At 38.3% G+C, this 22,346-nt stretch overlaps 1 protein-coding gene across 5 annotated transcripts in view; it reads left to right on the top strand.

Moving 5' to 3' along the window:
- The window catches only part of POT1 (protection of telomeres 1), a 60,711-nt gene extending 49,979 nt beyond the window's left edge, over positions 1–10,732 (top strand). For all 5 annotated transcript variants that reach the window (XM_052667770.1, XM_052667766.1, XM_052667767.1 and 2 more), the window contains 6 exons: positions 914–1,119; positions 3,076–3,211; positions 5,416–5,510; positions 5,941–6,032; positions 7,984–8,089; positions 9,102–10,732. In XM_052667770.1, the coding sequence (XP_052523730.1) occupies positions 914–1,119; positions 3,076–3,211; positions 5,416–5,510; positions 5,941–6,032; positions 7,984–8,089; positions 9,102–9,214 (748 nt within the window). In that variant the 3' untranslated portion in view covers positions 9,215–10,732. The remainder of the gene's footprint in view (positions 1–913; positions 1,120–3,075; positions 3,212–5,415; positions 5,511–5,940; positions 6,033–7,983; positions 8,090–9,101) is intronic.
- The last annotated feature ends 11,614 nt before the right edge of the window (positions 10,733–22,346 follow it).

Genomic DNA, 22,346 nt, shown 5'->3' with positions numbered 1-22,346 from the left:
GCAGAAGAATTTCAAAGTTTGGGTTTTACGCACAAGAATAATTCTCCTCAGTGGTGAAAGCAGGGGGTGCTCCTGGATTTGAAAGAGAAATCATCAACATAAACTTCAGGAGTTGTCGTTATTTTCTTTTTGACTCTACTCTGAAGTTTGCTACCTACTTTCCTTCAATGTTTTATGAAATAGCCCAAACTTCTTCTGTCATTGACCATGCCACGGTTAAGACAGGTCAGGCAGGTCTGAGGAGAAAACATTCTAATGTATTTTTTTTCTGTCCGTGCCAGCTGCTGTCTCTTTGCCTGTTTTTGGCAATAGTAGTAATTTTTGAATTTCTTGTCTTATTTCTCTCTGGGTGAAACAAAATATATGGGTGATGCATCTGCACATGATGGGAAAGAAACTGTTACATGGAGTTGCAGATTTTCCATTTACAGTGCATATGTGAAGTTAAACTGCAGTTTTTCATTCTTTCTCTAAGCTACACAAAGCAAAATAGGCTGGAACATGGAAGTTCATATAACTAAATGTTATATAAGCGTAAGTGGTCATTCAGTTTCAGTACAGTGGAATGCAATTTTGTGTGGGTTTTGATTTTTTTTTTTAACAGCCTAACTGAAGTCCCTTAAATTTCTCATTTGTTTTTCCATGGATTTGCATATGTATGAACAATGCTGCCATGCTGCCTCTGCTCATAAGTAAGCTTATGTTAAAAATGGAAGCTTTGTTAAAATGGAAGTTATTTTTATATAATTTGCTATATAACCTTAAATGTCTTAACTGACATAAAAACAAAACTGCTATTCCTTCATGTACTTTTAAGTTTTGTGACTACATTGTGCCATTTATTTAGAAGTCTGCTTTCCTTTTTGCTAGATTGTTGTTAGTATTTACTTACTAATTTTGGAAATGGTTTTAGGCAAGAAGTTCCAAATGGAGATGCCTTCGACTTAATTTTGCAAGGCTGTGAAGCTACTGCCCCAAACCCAGAATTACAGAGTATGTCCTGGTATGAGTCTGTAATGTGGACTACACAAGACGAGAGCAGAAGGAAAGTAACTATTCATTTTGTAAAGCATTATGAAATGCTTCAACGTCCTGAAAATACCTTGCTTATGATAGAAGGTAAGATGAAATTGTAAATGTATCACTTTTTATGACAGTGCCCACTCTGAGTTTACAAATAACTAAACAAAGTTAAGATATGCTGAAGTTGTATTCAGTATAAGTAGCAGTGATCATTAAGGCATTTTATAACAAATGGAGACCTGACCAGGAAATTTGTAGTACACACAGGAAAAAGTAATTTTTGAATGTTCATAAGGTTGGTCAGGTTCTGTCTGTTCCAAACAATTCCCAAAATTAAAATGTTAATATGTTATTTTCCATCTGTGCTTACTGATTTGCTGTTCAGATTTGGGTTGTCTAAACGTTTTTTTTTTTAGTCTTGATATGGAAAAGGTATGGAAGACTTCTGCTGCAAGAAAAAGGTTTGGGAGACCTACAAGCCTACAATTAACTTTGTCAGCCTCTGGATGTCAGTGTTGTTTCAGACAAATAAGGCATCTTACAGCATGTTTTTGTAATTCTGGTTTTGTTTTGTTCGCTTTTAAATCAGGTTTGCCTCAGGGAAGAGAAATACCCACTGATCTTTAGACAAAGCAATTTAGCAGTACAAATAAGGAATGTTTTGAGTAGAAGAAGAACAGTAAAAATGTATGCATATAGTACCATTCTGATTCCAGAACAAAGTCCTCAGTTGTGTCCAAGTATAGAGGTGAATATCTAAGTGTGAGTCAGAGGATCCTTTGCATAGGGTTTAGGACAAACCTACTTTTATTTCCTGCTGTTTTATGTTTGACTAATTCTGACAGCAGGCTTATATCTGATGTGTACAAGACTGGCATTTTTTTTCTATGTAATACAACCGTATCTTTATGAAAACAAAATAAAAGAATGATATAACATGGTAAGTCATTTTCAGATATTAAAATGCCAGCAGCCAAGTATCTTTGTAAATTTAAGTGCTTCATGTTGGAGCATAATGAGTGTTTGGACTCATTTTTCCCCAACACATCGATTATGAACTGTTCCTATGCCACGTCCATGTGATATTTTAAGTTTTTGGAGGTTAAGATTTTGCAGTCTCCTTAGAAATCTTTGTGATGCTTTTCTGGATACTGACCATGCTCAAAGGGCAAATACATTATATCACTTAATGGGCAGATATAATAAAGGTTATTTGTGTTTGTTAAACAGAAGCAAATTGCTCTTGTTCAATACAAGACTCTATTTCTTCCCATAATCTTTATCAAGAACTTCTCACCTCGAGCTTGGCACTTATTTCGCTGCAGCTGAGCAAACAGTTGGATAACAGACAAAATTTTTAGGTGGGCCTCCAAAGGGAATGAGGGAAATCAATAACTACTGCTGCAGATTAGTTGAAATAAAGAATGAAGTGTTTCAGTTAACAGTAGTTTAATGTTCCTTGCATATTCTTAGTATTTCTACCTGAAATCAGTGTGATTCACATCGCTGCTAACCCCTGCTTGATTCTCTTTTATACTCATCTCTTAAGAGTCTGAATACATTCAGTTGGTGCAGCTTTATATTAAAAAAGAAAACAAGTCTGGAGGCCTCTTAGCAATGCCATGGTTAAAACTACTCTGAATTTTATGTATTAATCTCTGGGATGAGAGTTCAGGTGTATATGAAAGGTATGAACTGTGTCACTGGACTTGGAAGACCTTTTCAGAAGCAATTTCAAATATCTGTTTGTTTTACGTATTTTTTTGTAATGAGAAATGCATTTTGGAGGCTCCATAATATTGGGCATTTTACATCAGTAGTAATAATGCACCTTTACTTATTTCGTCTATAATTACCTCATCAATGCAAGTAAGAGATATATACCATAAATATTTTACAACCCAGTGCCATAATTACTTGTCATAAAGTCTTGATTACAGTTAGTGATAAACATCAGTTGTCCTCAGAAGAACATCTAATCAGCCAAGAAATTCAAGTTCTTCCATTTACTTTTGGTTACAGTTTAAGAAAACATTTTTCCATTTTTAATAGGTGGAACCTTAAAAGAAATCTGGAAGCTTACAAGAAGATTTAAATGTGTTATTCCTGTGAAATCCAAGGAAGATGATCTTGAATTATTAGATCTTTCAGCTCCTTTTCTTTTACAAGGAAACATAAAATATTATGGGTAGGTTAAAAGTATTTATTGATAAGAATTGCAGTAATAAAGATCAGTAATTCAAACTGCAGTGCTTAAGGGATAACTTATCTAAGAAGTCTTTGATGCAAAGCAAATATCAAAGCATCATTTTGGCTAAATTGCATATGGATTTGATCTTGCTCAATTACACTATAAGTCTTGTATCTTTAAGTGCACAGCACCCCAGCTTCAATCTTGCCTGTGGTCCATGGTTAGGGCAGTAATTTCAGAGACTGAAACGTGTGTATGAGTCTACTGACCGCAGAATGTCCAAATCTTCCATTTTCTAGACAGACAAATAGCATTTTTTTGGTCTTTCTTGGTAGACAAAAATCAAAACATAAACGCATACGTTGCTTTGAAACAGTAAGCTGTGGCCTTTTTTTCCACACAGATAAAAATAGAGGGCCCAGGGGATTATTTCAGTCTTAAGTCTTACTCTCTTTTAAATTCCCAGTGTTGGGTAAGATTTCTTTGCCATTGTTATTTATTGAGATTCACAATAGTGTAAAATAAGTTGTCAATTTTTAGGTGCTGATCTCTACAGGGAAAGCTTCAACAGGTTTCTGAATTCGACAGTTCTCAGAGAATGTGCAATGTGGTACACAAATATAGGTCTGGTAACTGTGCCATAACTTTTAATACTGTATTACTTTTCAGTGAGTGCTAGCTAGTATGTTTGCCCAGTACTGTGCAGCAGGCATATAATTCAGAAAACTCAGCAATATGTAGGTCACTCTGAAAGTAGTACCTCCTCTTTCCTTGGAAATGACAACAGATACAAAGAGAACAATAACACTATTTGAAACCTGAATAAGACAGTACTTCTCAACATAGTCACCACCATTAGTTTTACATTTTTACCAGCAATGAACAAGAGCCTGCGTGCCACACTCATGAAAATCTGCACCAGCAAAGGTGCCACCATTGAAAGTCACCACCCACCCCTCACTGTGCTCACACATACTGTTTGGTCCCCATAGAACTTTAAGCAAACATCAATGAATGTCAGTGGGTGCAATTTTTTCTGCTTGGAAGAATTCAATGACACCTTCACTTCATACGTGGTTCTTTGTCAAATGCTGTTGTGTCAGACTGCCCTTCTGCCATCTGTCACACGGCAACAAAATGTAACAGAATACTGGTTCAACCTCTACTGCCATACCACCAGCATGCACCTCCAACATTGCAGGCCAACATAGAATCATAGAATCACCAAGGTTGGAAAAGACCTAAAAGATCATCCAGTCCAACCGTTCACCTGTTCCCAACAGCTCCCACTAAACCATGTCTCTCAACACAACATCCAGCCTTTCCTTGAACACCTCCAGAGTCGGTGATTCCACCACCTCCCTGGGCAGTCCATTCCAGTGCCTGACCACCCTTTCTGAAAAGTAATATTTCCTAGTGTCCAGCCTGAATCTCCCCTGCCGTAGCTTGAAACCATTCCCCCTGGTCCTATCTCTAATGACACGAGAGAAGAGGCCGACCCCCAGCTCACTACAACCTCCCTTCAGGAAGTTATAGAGAGCAATGAGGTCTCCCCTGAGCCTCCTCTTCTCCAGGCTGAACATTCCCAGCTCCTTCAGCCTCTCCTCATATGGCCTGTGTTCCAGACCCCTCACCAGCTTTGTTGCCCTCCTTTGAACGCGTTCCAGAGCCTCAGTGTCTTTCTTGCAGTGAGAGGCCCAAAACTGGACACAGTACTCCAGGTGCGACCTCAGTAGTGCTGAGTACAGGACAACATAGTAACAACAGGACAACATAGTAACATAAGGAGGTATTAGTTTTGTGGAAACCTTTTTTACTTTTGTGGAAACTTGTATTAAATATGTTTGAACATAGGTAAAGCCAAATTTCTCTTCTAACCCTATTGTGCTTTTAGAGCCTGCCGCTAGTTCAGATTCATTCCATCTTTTGTAAAGTAAGATGTTGTCTGTATTGCTAAACAAGTGATGATACACGAATATATGCTTAGCAAGTTTATTTCTATTCAGGAATGATTGAAAAGCAGCATTAAGGGTTTTCATATGGCCTAAGTCTTGTTTCCAGTAGAATAGTTGTTTAAAATAGCAGAAAGTTTAAGCTGCCACTGATTAAGGAAATCTGAGTTATTTCTTTCTGTGCAGAATGTCTCTGGTATAAACGTTGCAATGCTTGGTTAGTCTCACTATTCTTGTTTTAAATGCTAGATGTAAGAAGTGTTCAACTCCAAAGAGTATCAAGAATCTAAGTTCCCTAGCAGAAAAACGAGAACCATCATGGGAACCAACTGAAATAGCACAAGGTCAGCTGATATGATACTGTCCTGAAACAATTTTGCCTTGATTCTTAAGTGTGTATCCATAATGCCTTGGTTATTGCTGACTTAAGACTTTCGTCATGCATGGGTAAGAGGAGTAGGAGGATCCTACCAAAAGGTAGAATCTAACATCTAAGCCAAGGTTAGCTGTTCTATTACTAGGATGAGTATCTTAAAATCACCCTGTGTTTTTCCAGTCTCACCTGTTAAAGTGTTTCTAAGCAAGTTGCAACGCACTCTCAAAATACAAACCACACTTTGACATTGAGAGCCTTTATTTTTTTGGCCTATTAATTTATGATTTAATTAGAATATTCAAAGTAAGTTACCACTGAAAGAGAGGTATTGTCTGTGTGAGTTGTTATGATTTATCTTGCATATTCACTGTATAAAGCAGATCCATCTTTTCCTTCAGTTTTAGGTATTGAACCACTCCAGTATGTTTTCGTTATGAAGTTCACACTAGTTGATGGAACAGGAGCACTAAATGCATATCTTTTTGATTATGTAAGTAACCCTAGGTAAAGGTAAGCTATATGGATAATGTGGATTTGAATTTTATTTGTTACTAGAATAACAAATGTATGTATAGAAGTATTCATTCTGTGTTACCTGCAGCATTTTATAGTGTCCATTGCAAGTGTTGTAATGTTATTAATGCTGCTCATCAGTGAAGATGCTCAGGATGCAGATCTAATTATTTTTCAATAAAATGTATAGAATATCAAAGCATAAAGACAAAGCTGAAGCTTGTTGATAATTTTGTATCTCCGTAGATTTTTATGCTTTTCTCTGTATAAATTCTGCTTTTATTGACAACCTGAATGCTGCTTGAATGAATTTCAGGATTTATGCAGTTCAGAATGTCATTACTTTTTTTTTTTTTCAACTCCAGATAGAATCTAAGTTGTCCATGGAGTAATTCCCGATTGTTTTATATGACCATGAACTACAAGAGACCTTTCTTTCCTGATATTATAGCCATAGTCATGCAAATATATGTTTGATTCAAGAAGCACTTTAATACCATTACTTTGCTTCCCCTAGAATTAATCTACTTCCAATCTCCTCTGAAACAAGTTAAGTCCATTGAGACATTTAAAAATAATACTTTGCCTGATACTAAATGCTGTACAAGTTTTCCTTCTGAAGGCTGTAAAAACAAGGTTAATTTAATCTTCTTCCATCTAAAAGTTTTTTATCAGTACCAGAGGTGGGTTTTTTTCTTCCGTATCAGAGTTTTTGTAAGCTCTGAACATTCTCACTTTTGTTCTGAGTTCCTCTCTGTTGGCCCAAAATTTCTGTGAGTACCTTAGCATGAGTCATTAACGCACAATGCTTCTATTCTGTAATTATAATGAGGATGAATAAATTTCTTGCTTACTGATTCTTGTTTGGTACATTCTTCTCATTTCTAAACAGAACTCAGCTTATATAATATAATATGTAATATAATATATATAATATAAGAAAATGAGACATTTTCTCATTCTTTGTGCAGTTGTTTTGTCTTGCTTAAAACACAGTGTTTTGTACGTGTATCTAGTGAAAAGTGCTTGTCATCTTTCTACTGTTCATTTTCCTTTTATATGAAGAAACTAAAATGCAGAAGAGAGGTGGAGGAAAAGATTTTAAACTGTCTCTGCATTTAGAATTCCAGAAATCTATAGTTTACAGTAGCCAAGAGTCTCATCAGATACTGTTTACAGCTCAGCTGCAGGAAAAAGAAACAAGTTTCTTCTGAAATAACAGCTGCTAGCATCTCTGCTGGTGGTAACTTCAAGGACAAGCTGTGCCTTCCTAGCCTAAACTTCAGTCCTTCAGCATTGCCTCAGAAGAAGCTGGGCTACTTTGAAGTACAACTTTACACCACCTTCCAGTCACGCTTTTATTGGAATGTTGTCAGTTCTTTTCTCATTATTTGAGTTTTGTAGGAAAACATTGTGAAGTTGTATAGTCAGAAGAACTCAAGGAGGGGAAAAAGCAGTTACCTGTGTAAGTTTTGCCACTGGATTATCTGCTGACTTACGGTCACTTAAGTGTCTCATACAAAAATTACACAAAGGATAAATTATTTAATATTTTAATTTTTTTAAATATGATAAATTGCCATCAAAAATTTGAGTTCACTTTGTGAAGCTCTAAAGTGATTAGCCCTGAGGGATACAAAATTAGGTAACAGGCATGGAAATTCTAAAATTGGAGTTTGTCAGTGATGTTACTGTAAATAATATCTAAAGAAAAGGTTTATCTAACATCTCCTAGTTCCATTGTTTACTTTTCCATGCAGAAATGCATCCTGCAGTATCAGCCCTTTGCCATAGTTTTTTCCTATATCTGGACTTAGAAGTATTTTTTTCTATTTCGCTAACTATTTGGATGATTTTTACTTCTTTAAAGGGGCTAATGAGTTTCATACCCTTCTTCCAACACCTCACTCTCTTCTGTTCTCTCCCAGGAAAAGTTTTTCCAAATTCCTGCCTCTGAAATCTTAACTAATAGTTTTCTTCAGCAAAAGATGGAGATGACCATGAACACACTTTCTCCTCCAGGAAGAAAATTAGGTCAGTTTGCTGTTGTTTTAGAGGGAGATGAAAATGGAAAGGGTCTTTTGGTCTGCTATTACTTATACAAAGTTTTAGAATTCAACTTATGCTTGGGTAAAAATCAGAAGTGAGAAATGCTGGTGTCTATAAGGGGAGTTCTAATCAATTTGTTTTGATACGTTTCTCTAATAGTAGAAGTCCCTGTTGAGAAAAAAAAAGTAATGATTCAGTGAATTCTCATGTGGAATGCAGTGATGTGTGAATACAGTCATGTAAAGGCAGACACTAACTTGTCATTTCAGTTCATATGGAAATGAGCCAGAACACCCCTGTGCTGAGTGTCACAGCACGTTAGGGAAGAGATTCATTGCCTGGCATGTGCAGTGAGTGAGATTCTGTGTTTGCATGTGCACATTCTGATTTAGATCATCCCTTGCTGCAGGAAACTCCCTTAGAAATTAAGCAGAAAACTTCAGTCTAGATCCAGGCAGGTTTTTATGTAGTAGTTTTGTTGTGACAGAAAGTAGCTGTGTCCAGGCCACGTCCATGCAAGGTATCTCTAGTCTCTGCCACAGCTTTGACCTCAGAAGCATGGTCCCACAAAGTACATGAGTGTCAAAGGCAACCACACCAAAGTCTTTTTTTTTTAAATAAAGTGGTCCTTTTGTAAAGGGTGTAGAAGATTCCCTTTGTGACCAGTTTCATTAATCTTAGTATCACTGAGATTTTGTTTTAGAAAGTCTTTATAAATGCTATAGTGCTGTAGAACTAGTGTTATCAAGAGCTTTCAAGGTGGAGGTGCTCTGGGAGGCTGCTTGTCGCTGATCAGCATTTCTGGTGATGCATGAAATTTTGAGATACGAACTGGAATGCTAGTTATGAATTTTAATTTCAAATGAGTAATTATTTTTTCTTCTCTTTAAATATTTTATATGCTTAAGTATCATAGTTAAGATCCTGCTCTAGTTGTAATTCTCTCCTATAAAAATTAGAAATGAGCTTAAAATTGTAATTTGGTTTTGATTTGTAGATGACTTGCCATGGCTGGAATGCTTCATCAAGTCCTATAACATTGCAGATGGAATGAAACATCAAGTTTATTACCAAATTTTTGACACTACAGTTGCTGAAGATGTTGTATAGAAATGTGTTACTAACAGGAAGTAATCCAGTAAGAATTCAATTATTTTTTTATGTATCAGACTACCTAAAAAAATTTATGTATATATGGCATTTTAGTTTCTGTTAAGAGGAATGGAAATTATGTTTCAATGTATTTTCTACATTTTTACATGCAGTCATGTGATCTCACTGTAACTGGAAGAGGCTTCACTGGAGGCTCCTCAGCTCAGGCTGATGGAAGAAATCTAATACCCAGCTATCCTTCTGAAAGGCAGCGATGAGGTTATAAACTGATGATTTTACTCAGAATTATGCTGCTTTGTTCATTTCTGTATTAAAATAAATGATGTTGGTAAAGATAGAGAGAAGAAGCTCTACAGAAAACTTTGAGACTATTTTCTGCAAGTATTTTGATGGAGTTACAAATCTGACCGTGTGATGTTTATCACTAAAATTGAAGTCAGGTCACGAAAGTAAGAGTTTAAAATTATAAAATGAATATTGAAATTCGGTAAACTATAAAGATTTTTAAAGTGACCCAGTTGGGGACCAGAGTTTATTACCTGGGTTTGTGTTTCCAAAGGCTCTCATATCTAGGTTAAATTTACTGTCAGATTAAACTGCCAAGATCTGTCTTTTCTATCTTACATAATCAGATTGTTTGACTAAATTTAGAGATACCAAACTAATCTAGTGATATCATGGCTTGAAAGTACTGCTGGAGAAATTACTTGATGGTTTTATTTTGCATTCAGAAGTACGTAGGAGAAATTCAGGACAAGTTTCTCCACTAATGAGAAATCCATGTCAAATCAAGTGCTTCCCATCTGAGAAAAATCTCAAAATATTTACAACTGTTTTTTAAAGGAGATGAGAAGCAAGATACAATACTTGTAAGCAGATAATTATTTGAATAAAAACACTTTTTTAATTTTTTTTCAGAGCTTGTTAGTAATTATGCAGTTTGTCAATTTAAAATTTCACCAAATGTCTTCTGATAATTTTCGGATACTCTAAAAGACTGTAGTGAATTTCTGTGCCATAACCCCGGGGAACATGCACTTTATTGATCAGTGTGTAAGGGGAGCTACTGCTGAAGGTGATTAGTGCATATTTCCTTTAAAGGAAAATCTGAAATTCAGAATGGAGCCGGCCGTTTACTGAAGAGCAATACTGGTTTGTGAAGCAGTGCCTGAACCTGTGAATAACTGCATAAGAAAAAATATTGTGTTACTAAATGTGCATTATTAAACCTGAGGCACTGGCAGGATCCAAATGACTCCAGAAGTTGAGGTTTAAACTGAAGACAATCTTTTGTAACTTTTCTTGTATATAATGCATGAAAATATTGGAAGGAGATATTTTTGTTATTTTATTTTATTTTTGTTACCAACTGACAGCAGGAATTGACAGCGTATGTTTTTTATAATGAAGTCTTTTCATTGCGTCTGATGTCTGAGATCCCTGCCAGAAAACTGACACTTCTGTGCTGGTGAATATTGTAACTATTAAAACATTTAATAAAATCTTTTTCAAATACTGAGATGTTTTGTATTTGACTTTCAGTTTCTAGTTCTTAAGATATCGAAAACTTTGCTATCGGTAGGCTTGCTTCAAATGAATGCTTACAGTTTGTTGGACTGGAATGCGTATTTAATTCTCTTTCCAAACACGATCTGTAGAAATAATTGTAATTAGTAATGAATATATATATATATTACAATACTAAAGATCATTATGTAGAACAGAATTAGTGCAGAGTTGAAAATGAACATGAACTCTGTTCCTCCCCCACCCTACCAATTACACAGGTGAGTGCATTGAAATGGTGAAAATGTAATTAAAATGAGGACTTGAGTCTTCTAGAAGAAACAGGTAAAAAAAGCAAAATATATGTAGGAATGGTGTTTTCGGGAATATCTGTATGATTGGGCTCCTGAAGTCCTTGTTTTAAGGTGGTTTAAACAATTAAGATTGGAAGTCTTTCAAAAGTCATTTGAATTTAAGCTCTTGGTTGCCTAAAACCCTCTTGAAGCTTCCAAAGAAAATGTCAGAATGTACAATAATAACACACATTGCAGATGCAAGAAGGCATTTCTGATGGGTGACCTGCTGTTCAGTGGTGATTGAACTTTCTCATCAGCTTTAGCTGTTACAGGATCCAGAGATTTACAGACAAGACTTTGAAATGCTTTGCTTAATACTAATCCTTTGGCTACTGAGCAGCAGGAAGTGGGATTGAAAACACAGTGGAGCTGGGTCTAACAAGCAACAGAAGGAAGAGAGTTTGTTTTAGAAAGGATGAGTTCTTATCTCTTCATACCACGATGTTTTACATTGCAATGAATTTATTCATTATTAAGTATGTGAAACTGGCATGAACTGGGACATAGCAACTGCAGAAAACTTTCTCCAAAGGAGAAGAAAGAAAAATCGAGTAAGCATTATTTTCAAATAAGTATTATTCCAAGTGTACTGAACAGTGAGTGTAAAGATAGGAAACAAGGAAATTCAACAGAAAATAAAGGAGAGAGGAAACTTTCAGAGAACAGCAGCAAAGGCAAGATGTAGTGATGGTAGAGAGGCTTGATGAGATTCTTTGCTGCACACCCTGCTCAGATAGTTTCCTACATACTAAATACCCAAGGAAGTACTTTGGCTTGTAGAAACATCCACCCGACAAAGGATCACTAGGTCTGAGTTGCTTTAAAAACGTAGAGCAGAATTATGTTATAATAATACAATAATAAATACAATAATATAATAAAGATCATAATACAATTAGTAGCTTTTTTTGTGTCACTTTGTTGTTTTTTCCCAGAAAAGGTATGGATGGGCCAGAGAATTTCTTGTATATCAGAGCAGTGCCGTAACATAATTGTGTCCTTTCTTTTCTGATACAGCTTAGATGACAAGTTAGAAATGCTGCTAGAATTTTTTTTTACTAAAAGAGCAAGAAAACAGAACAGTGAAATCTGCTGACCAAATAGATTTGAGTACGGTCTTTTGCTTCCTTCTGTCTACAAATAACTCCTTAAGCAACTCAAAGCTCCTCTGAGCCAATGTTTCAAGCACCAAATATGATCAGTCACACACAGGATGTGTATTACCAGGGAATGTTGTTTTTAACTGGGGAAGCAGCAGTGTTTAATGCTATTATGGCATAACTGTGCTTTAATATGATACTTCATCTTGAAAAATACTCGGTCAGCATTTACTATGTTAAAGGTGAAAAATCCCGTAAGAAAGTGGAGCAGTGATTGAGTTTGATGTAAATCCACAATTTAAAGAGAGGTCAAAGATCATATTGGCATGTCACTCTTTAGATACCCACTGTGCTGTGCTCAGGTACCCTTGCATATTTAGTGTTGTCTGTAAGGTCTCACTGCTCATAATGCTACAGTTTTCTTAAAGTCAGATGATTTGGTTTGATTACTTTTCTGCTCTATGCTGTTCTGTTGAGGTGGGCAACCAGCAAAGCAAGTAGTGGTAAAATTAAGGAGAAAGGTGTGAAATGATCTTCTCCTAAAGGTCAGTGAATTCATTTATTAGCAGTGTGCTGCTGCTTGGGTTCTTTTTGCAGGAAAAAACAGTAAAAAAAAAAAAAAAAAAAAAAGATTGAAGAGCTTTGTTTGAAAGCACGGGAAAGGTCAGAAGCTTCACATTAAACCTTGAAGGACAGTTCGGAATGAGAAGTGCCTGTTAAATATCTAACAGTGCACTTCTAAAAAAAAAAATCACAGAATCACAGAATGGCCAGGGTTGGAAGGGACCTCAAGGATCGTGAATCGCCAACCCCCTGCCACATGCAGGGCCACCAACCTCCACGTTTAATGCTAAACCAGGCTGCCCGGGGCCCCATCCAACCTGGCCTTGAACACCTCTGGGGACGGGGCATCCACAGCCTCTCTGGGCAGCCTGTTCCAGCACCTCACCACTCTCCGGGTAAAGAATTTCCCCCTGATGTCTGACCTAAATCTCCCCTCCCTCAACTTAAAACCATTTCCCCTTGTCCTGCTGTTATCTACCCTTTCAAAGAGTTGATTCGCCTCCTGTTTTTAGGCTCCCTTTAGGTATTGAAAGGCTGCAGTGAGGTCACCCTGCAGCCTTCTTTTGTCCAGGCTGAACAAGCCCAGCTGCCTCAGCCTGTCCTCATAGGGAGGTGCTCCAGATATCCAAAAAATCAGATACCATAGCCTGAAAATTTTGATGCAAACCTATTGCTTGCCATGAGCTACGTGATTTGGTAATTTATAATTTCTTTAATATTATTTCAATCTGTATGCAAGTGATTAGCTAGACTACCAATTCACTAACTTGTTTGCAAATTAGTTCAATTCTTCTGGATCCATGTCCTTAAAATTGTTTCTATTTGACCTGAGAGAGATCTGTTTGTTTTTCTATTAAAAATGGAATAGTGGAAAAAAAATCTTGCAAAAATACCATATCCTCTATTGAGGATACATTCTTGTACTTATCCAAGCGACTAGAACTACTCACATCAAGTCATTTTTTTCATCACAAAATGATACCTCACAAATATATCTTTTCAGCAATCTTACAGCATTGTAAAAATAGCAATAGTTTTCAAAGCTCATTTAGCTTCTCTAAGGCCTGGGAAAAAAAAGGGAATGCCTTTGGCCTACTTTTCAATCTGGTTAAAGAGATGGCTGATCTGATGTGATGGGGCAGGGAATTCTTAGCTCATTTCTTAGTGGCTGTAGTGAAGGTACTCATAGCCTCATTTTACATATTGAGGTCATTGGCTAATACGTGTCAGGAAAGCATGGAGCTGTACCAAATACTGTCAAGAGCACATGCAGCAGTGCAAATCAGAATTGGAAATCAATTCCAATTGAAACTGACACAAGGAAAACTAAAGCAGAGGGAAGTGTGACAGTGATATATTCTGCTTTTTGTAATTCTGCTTTGGTAGAGAATTCTATTCTGAAACTTAAACCAAATAATAACTAAAAATTCACGACGACATAAAGATTAATGAAAATACTCAGAAAGGCCACAAGAGACAGTATACTGAATGTGTATTTATTTTTGAAATCACAGAATCACAGAATGGATTGGGTTGGAAGGGACCTCAAGGGTCATGAATCACCAACCTCCTGCCACATGCAGGGCCACCAACCTCCACGTTTAATACCAGACCAGGCTGCCCAGGGCCCCATCCAACCTGGCCTTGAACACCTCCAAGGACGGGGCATCCACAACCTCTCTGGGCAGCCTGTTCCAGCACCTCACCACTCTCTGGGTAAAGAACTTCCCCCGACAGCCAACCTAAATCTCCCCTCCCTCAACTTAAAAATATTTCCCCTTGTCCTGCAGTTATCTACCTTTCAAAAAGTTGACTCTCCTGTTTTTAGGCTCGCTTTAGGTATTGAAAGGCTGCAGTGAGGTCATCCCACAGCCTTCTTTTCTCCAGGCTGAACAAGCCCAGCTCCCTCAGCCTGTCCTCATAGGGGAGGTGCTCCAGTCCCCTGATCATCTTTGTGGCCCTCCTCTGGACCCTCTCCAACAGCTCCCTGTCTTTCTCGTACTTTGGGCTCCAGACCTGGATGCAGTACTCCAGATGGGGCCTCACAAGAGCAGAGTAGAGGGGGACAATCACCTCCCTGTTGCTGCTGGCCACCCCTCTTCTGATGCAGCCCAGGATACCATTTGCTTTCTGAGCTGCAAGAGCACACTGCTGGCTCATGTTCAGTTTTTCATCCACCAGGACTGCCAGGTCCTTCTCCACAGGGCTGCTCTTAAGGACTGTTCCTTCCAGTCTGTATGGATGCCTGGGATTCCTCCAGCCCAAGTGCAAAACTCTGCACTTTGCCGTGTTGAACCTCATCAGGTTCCCCCAGGCCCACCTTTCTAGCCTATTGAGGTCCCTCTGAATGGCATCCCTTCCTTCCACAGTGAAAATTAACTTGTTTTTCTTAAATGTTTCATTCTTCTGGCATTTTTCTGACAGACAGTATTTGTAGATTCCCAATCCAGCTAGCCTCTGGATTTTCCAGTTTAGCCTATCCAACAAGGCTGTAAGCTAGGTATTTTACAGGAATTGAAGTCTTAACCATCTGTGTCAGCACAGAAGCTGCGCTGCCTGGAGACTGATTGCTTTCGGATCTAAGAAGCCATCCTGATCGCTTCAGGTGATAAGAAATGCCACCAATGTTCATTAACAGCTCCTCCATGCAGTTTTCCCTATCTGTATTGATGCAGCTGGAAGACTATATTGTACAGTGAGTTGATGTGCATGATTGCTGCCTTCCCACGTATACTGGTGCACTCTCAATAGCCTTTGAGTGCTTACCAACAGAGTAATTCAATTAGGACACACCAGAACTCACCTATTTTTCCTCAATCCCATTCAGGAAGGTTGAATATTAAAAAAAAAAAAAAAAAAAAAAAAAAGGAACAGTTGGTCATGATCAAAATAACAGAAGCATATTAAAATCTAGTCTACAATTGCTGTGTTGCAAAATGTGCATTTGCGAAACATGTAACGCCAGCTGGTGCAGCGCCTTAATTCCTCCTTTTCAATTTGTGCTTACTTTCAGGTTTTGTACTGCAGTAAAATTATTTTATCCTCAGGTTTTGGTTTTTGTTTTTGTTTTTTTAAAAAGTTCTTGGTTAAAAAAATGATATTTCTGATTATGATCTATGAGTAGAGAAAAACAATTGCCAATTGTCACTGTTGTTTTTTTTTAGAGGACAGTAGAGAATTAGGAGCTGTAACATATGGGGTCAATTGTTATATTTTCAATAAACCTAGCCAGTATGCCACCATATTCTGTGGCAGGCTAGAGTAGGGAGTGGGAAATATATATGCAGCATTGTTACTGCAGACAAGTCCAGCAACGTTATGACTTAGTCATACTGTGTTCACAAATTACTCTCAAGCAAGGAATGAAGCTGCGCTTCCAGTCTTCTACAGGAAAAGAAGGTCCTACCTGAAAGAACAAGTGTTTTCTCACTGTCCTCTTGTCATACTACAAGTGCTACTTTTTTCAATTAAAGAAAAAGCATTGAAACTTGTCAAGACTTTTGTAGTTGGAGTGGCGGATCTGTAATATGCTTAAGGCATAGAGCTACAGGACTGATAGAAAATGCCAAGGTGCCTCAAAACAGTACGAAATCTTGACTGATACTCTTGCCTAATGGAGAAGAGAGACATCAGTGAAAATAACAAATGTAAATATTTGATTGAGACTGAGATTTTATCAGCGTGAATTTCATGATGGTACAGCCTCCCTGCTCTGAAGACCTGAGAATTTTTTTTAAACCAAATCAGGAATAAAGAAGTTTATTCAACTTTGCTGAGAGTACCGAAATCTACATCTATGCAAATTTCTGCATCTTTGTGCTGATATCACAGTGGAACAAGAGTGAAAAGCCCATTTCTGTGTCTGGCTGTGGGGTTTCACAGAATCACAGAATGGATTGGGTTGGAAGGGACCTCAAGGGTCATGAATCACCAACCCCCTGCCACATGCAGGGCCACCAACCTCCACGTTTAATACCAGACCAGGCTGCCCAGGGCCCCATCCAACCTGGCCTTGAACACCTCCAAGGACGGGGCATCCACAGCCTCTCTGGGCAGCCTGTTCCAGCACCTCACCACTCTCTGGGTAAAGAACTTCCCCCGACAGCCAACCTAAATCTCCCCTCCCTCAACTTAAAAATATTTCCCCTTGTCCTGCAGTTATCTACCTTTCAAAGAGTTGACTCTCCTGTTTTTAGGCTCCCTTTAGGTATCGAAAGGCTGCAGTGAGGTCACCCCACAGCCTTCTTTTCTCCAGGCTGAACAAGCCCAGCTCCCTCAGCCTGTCCTCATAGGGGAGGTGCTCCAGTCCCCTGATCATCTCTGTGGCTCTCCTCTGGACCCTCTCCAACAGCTCCCTGTCTTTCTCGTACTTTGGGCTCCAGACCTGGATGCAGTGCTCCAGATGGGGCCTCACAAGAGCAGAGTAGAGGGGGACAATCACCTCCCTGTTGCTGCTGGCCACCCCTCTTCTGATGCAGCCCAGGATACCATTTGCTTTCTGAGCTGCAAGAGCACACTGCTGGCTCATGTTCAGTTTTTCATCCACCAGAACCGCCAGGTCCTTCTCCACAGGGCTGCTCTCAAGAACCGCTCCTTCCAGTCTGTATGGATGCCTGGGATTCCTCCGGCCCAAGTGCAAAACTTTGCCATTTTGAACCTCATTAGGGTTCACCCGGGCTCACCTTTCTAGCCTATTGAGGTCCCTCTGAATGGCATCCCTTCCTTCCACCGTGTCAACCACACCACTCAGCTTGGTGTGGTCAGCAAACTTGCTGAGGGTGCACTTGATTCCATCATCAATGTCACTGATAAAGACTTTAAAGAGCACTGGTTCTAAGACAGACTCCTGGGGGACGCCTCCACCTGGAAATAGAACTATTACTCACCACCCTCTGTCTGCAGCCTTTGAACCTATTGTTTATCCATCAGGTTGTCCACCCAGTATAGAATTAGAATCATAGACTCATAGAAGAATTGCTCAGTTTGGAAAAGACCTTAAAGATCATCGAGTCCAACCGCAACCTAACCATACTACCCTAACTCTAACAACCCTCCACTAAATCATGTCATGAACACAGAATTTAAGCCAGAAATACTGTAGATCTTCCACAGGTACAACATATTACAAAACCTTGCTAGCACTCTTTAAGTTGAAAACAAACAACCAAGCTAAAATAATGCACAACTAAACTGCTACAGATGATAGGAAATATGTCGTATATTCCTGGGATGGGAAGGAATTTTGGTAGGTGAAGTTCCCCGCTGATACTAGGAAGAGGACCACTATGGAATGCACGAAGTCCTAAGTGTCTTTGATAAAATGACCAAGCAAATAACTCTTCATGACTCTAAATCAGGTGACTAAAGATAAGAAGGAGAGGGTGGCATGCTGACATGTGACTGGTGCTACTAGGAGTACCAATCTACATTGCCCCTGCTGTCTATATCCCTTCAAAAGAAGGTAAGCAATGAAATGCACCCAGAAGCCAAGTAATTCAGAGTTAAAAAAAAAACAACTACAAAAACCTCACTTTGGTTCCCCATCCCTCCAATTTGGAGATAAGGATGTGAGTTGACCTCAGCTGGCTGGCAGCTGTCAACTACATCTTTGCAGCTTGTCCTTCCTATACAGATCCCCTGCTCCAGGTTGGCTCTTTTCCACAAGTTGCAGTGCCTCTCAGAAGCCTAATCCAGCACAGGCTGCCTGCTGGCCACCATGCTTTCAGGAAACATCCACCAACTCTATCGTCTGTAGGCTTCGGGGGAATCTCTGCTGCAGAGCCTGCAGCACCTCCTCCTTCTTCTCTGTATGTCATATCTCTAAGACACTTTGCCTTTTCTTAAATACTTTTTTTTCAGGGCACTGTGGACTGTGGGGTCCAACTGTGCCTTGTCGCAGGGCCATTGGAGCTGGCTAAATCCAGCTGTGCCTGGCATAGGGCAGCCTCAGCCTCTCTTCACAGATGCCCCTGCATCCTCTGCCAGCACCTGGGCATGGACCAGTGCTCTGTCTAAACTCTGTAGACAGAGAAGCAAGCTCACAGGCACTCTGTGAAGCCTATTTATATGTCCTTAGAATGACCAAGGGTACGAAAGGCTGATGGACACAATTTTCTTTCTGTACCTCTGGCAGTATTCAAGCTCTCAGGCTGATAAGATACTGACATCTTGCTATTGCTGGCTTGGTTATTCTGATTTAGTTAAAGAGAACAGCATGAAAATTGACAGTATAGTAAATAACGCTAGAAAGCTGTTAATTCGAAAATCTTAGCCTGTTCAGTGATGGAGCTGAGCCAGGCCGTTAATGAGAATATGGTTTCGGTAAACAGAAATACATTTGGTCATGATCCATAAATGGCTTTATTTCTCAAACTGAGAGCAGAAATTATGTGGGACAGAAATGTGCAGTGTTCTACACTTTGTTCAGCTGTCTGAAAAACACATTATTAAATACTCACATCATTCTTCCCTGTAATAGATGCACGTAACTTAACTTGTAGTTGGCAGTAAAGGACCTGGACATTTTAATCAAGAGAAGAACTTAACATTTAAGTCCTAATTGTGCAAATAACCCATCTGGTTTGAACAGTTCAGAACCAAAGTGATATTTTAAAGCTAAATCAAACCCTTAGAAATTAGACAATCTGTTGCCACTTCTACCCAGCTGTACTTCAAGGGATGGCACTATTATCCACTAACTCATCTACAACTAAGCAACATGCAACTGGAAGGGCTTCAAACGACTGAGCAAATATTGGTGGTAGATGTGCGGTTGGACTGGATGATTTTGGAGGTCTTTTCCAACCTTAATGGTTCTACGATTCTAAATGATTATCACGTTTCTTCGTTTAGTGGTACTATCACAGTGATACTCACTGAATGTTGTTTCACTTATAAATGTGCAAAACAAGACATTAGGAAATTTTCCATAGCTTGGACATGGATTTTATCATTACTTGCAGGTACTCTGTAGTAAATGCTTTTCATTTAAGATCTTCTTGACAAACATTCTAGCACAAACCTTTGACTCTTCATTCTGTAATGGGAATGTCGTCATCAAGTATCTGAAAGATATTTAAGCTTTTCTTGTTTATTCTCATTGTTCAGGTTGCAGTAAGACGTTTTCAAAGGGAAACCAAATTTAAAGACAGCTGTACTAGTTAAGGGAGATGACTGAAAGTTGGATCAACAGAAAAGAGACATAAAAACTATCCCAATTACAATTTCTGAAGTTCTTCTGCATTATCATCCAGAATGCATACTGAAGAAATTACTAATATCTGAAATAAACACTCACTTTAATTCACTATGATCATACTTCAAAATTAGCTGAGAAGATACACAGAAAAGGAAGGGAAAAAAAATCTCACACAAGCTGAAAGGAAGTAAGTATTAGTTCTAAAAATTGACTTTACACAATTAGTATGTATTTCATTGTAATTTACCTATCAGCCTGAAAAATCATGTTTTCTTGTTAGAATTACATCTGAAGTATTTTCTATTTGATCTCCATGGACAGAAAATATCTAAAAAACATTACTTTTGAGGCAACCAAGCCCGGGACCACAGCCAGTTGTGAATCCTTTGTACTACGCTACTCACAGACAGCTATATAGAGGTAGTTCTTACCATAGATTGGGTATCAATATGATCAGATGAAACAGAAATGAAACACATGAAAGCAGGGGATGTGAAAGAGGGGATATCAAGTTAACAGTGTAATTAACAAACTTGCATTGCAACTACAGAGCAGCTTATCATGTTAATATTCCCTGAAGGGGAATCATTCTGTTTCAAGTCTACAGAACACAAGAGATTTTGGTTTCCTGTCTTAGCTTTGCTAAAGATATGTAGTCAGTGTTTCAAATATTGCTTATCCCCCACTTGAGAAAGTGACTATGTTTTAAAAGGCACTTTTGGAAGAGCTGTTCAACTTGCTTTCCAGAAAGCTGGCTATGTTTTTGCACTGTGACTTTGTTAGAACTTGTCATTCAGAGCTCCAAAGCATTATTCCTTTTCCTGATATGGGATCAGGTGTAACAAGAATTTATAGTGTCTTTCATCTTATTATGGGCTAAATCTATTCAGATGTCAGTTGGTATAATACAGTTAACACTATTTAACTTCAGCACTTCACCTTCTGAAGATAAATCACCAACAGATCTCTTTGCTAGTCTTTTAAAAGAAATGAGTATGTATATCTACTTGAATCTTCAGTGTTAATGCAATTCATTGATTCAGTTAATTGTACATTTGCACTTAAGGAAAGACCAAGATCCAGATTTTTGAACATGATGAATAGTACATATCAAGCCATTGTCAGAACTGGTTTCATGCAAGCAACTACTGTGTTCAAGAATTTCAGTACTGATTTGGACTATCATGAATAATGGATTGGTAGTAGCTGCTGTTTGTGATCTCCTTTTAAATCGATAGGCTAATATGAATGCATTTGTCTGAGGCCTTCACCTAATCCCTAACAGAGAAATGTGACATAAACTCACTACCTGCAAAATCCTGATTCACTTAAAACTTTAAGGTGGTCCTGGACCTTCTGGGATTATAGTGCATACAAAAAAGCAAAAGAAGTGCAAAAGAAGTGCAAAAATAGTGCAAAAGAAGCTAGGAACTTGAATCTTTACAACTTTTTGATTGTGCTCTGTGTCAGGCAGGAATCAATTTTTGAAAGTTTGCCCAATGTTTTGAGTGCTGGTCTTCATTTTCAAGCAAGCTAAAGGTTTTCTTTATGCCAACAATCTTAGAGTTTGAAGCGAGATTTACACAGCCCTTCTTTGAATGCTAATGAATAATCACCGTCTTTAACATTTTATCTTTGGAAATATAGTAAAGTGTCCTCTTGCTCCTTCCTAAAACTCAACAGGCCTTTTTCATCCTTTCTGTAATTGTGGTGGTTTCAATGCAGTTAGATTACAAATAGGTTGGACAACTCATGTGAATCAGATGCACTGTGTATGGGTCTTTCTACATAATGAATGAAGACTTACAACTATTGTATTTAGTAATAAAGATTTACTGTTTTCTTCAAAATATTCCAGCTGATTGCTGATTAGACATTTGGCCTTAACAACAAAATTTTATATGAACACAGAGAAAAGCTTTAATTAATATGATCTTAATCTTTTTAGAGTGACAGTTACCAAACTATCATGGAAAACAAGTAAGGATATTATAAAAGTAAAGGGAAAATAACTTTGAGTTTTATTTAATTGGCAAAAGGCTAGAGCCCAATTCTCACGCATCACTGCTGGTAGCCTGAATTGTCGTCACTGGATTCTAAAAACAATTGCTGCCCTCTCTAACTTCTCCACTGAAGGACATAAGCATTATCAGGCTATGCATAGATACAATTATTTCTAAAGATGTAATTTCATAAATCGTTTATGCCCGAGGTAATCCATAAGGCCACCCAAAAGATCAATTCTGGTCATAAATTCCCAAGCCCACATTCATTTTAGTAGTAAAAAAGATGCATGATTTGGCTGATCAGTTCCCTGGTGCAGCTCAAAGCTAAGCTTACTAGAGAGAGGAAAGGAGGAAAAACATGGAAGTGATCTGTGCTGATATAGGGAGAAACCATCTGTT

Source organism: Tympanuchus pallidicinctus, unplaced genomic scaffold, assembly GCF_026119805.1.
Source record: "Tympanuchus pallidicinctus isolate F22 unplaced genomic scaffold, pur_lepc_1.0 scaffold8, whole genome shotgun sequence".
NCBI classification, from domain to species: Eukaryota; Metazoa; Chordata; class Aves; order Galliformes; family Phasianidae; genus Tympanuchus; species Tympanuchus pallidicinctus.
This window is presented reverse-complemented; position numbering and strand designations above follow the sequence as displayed.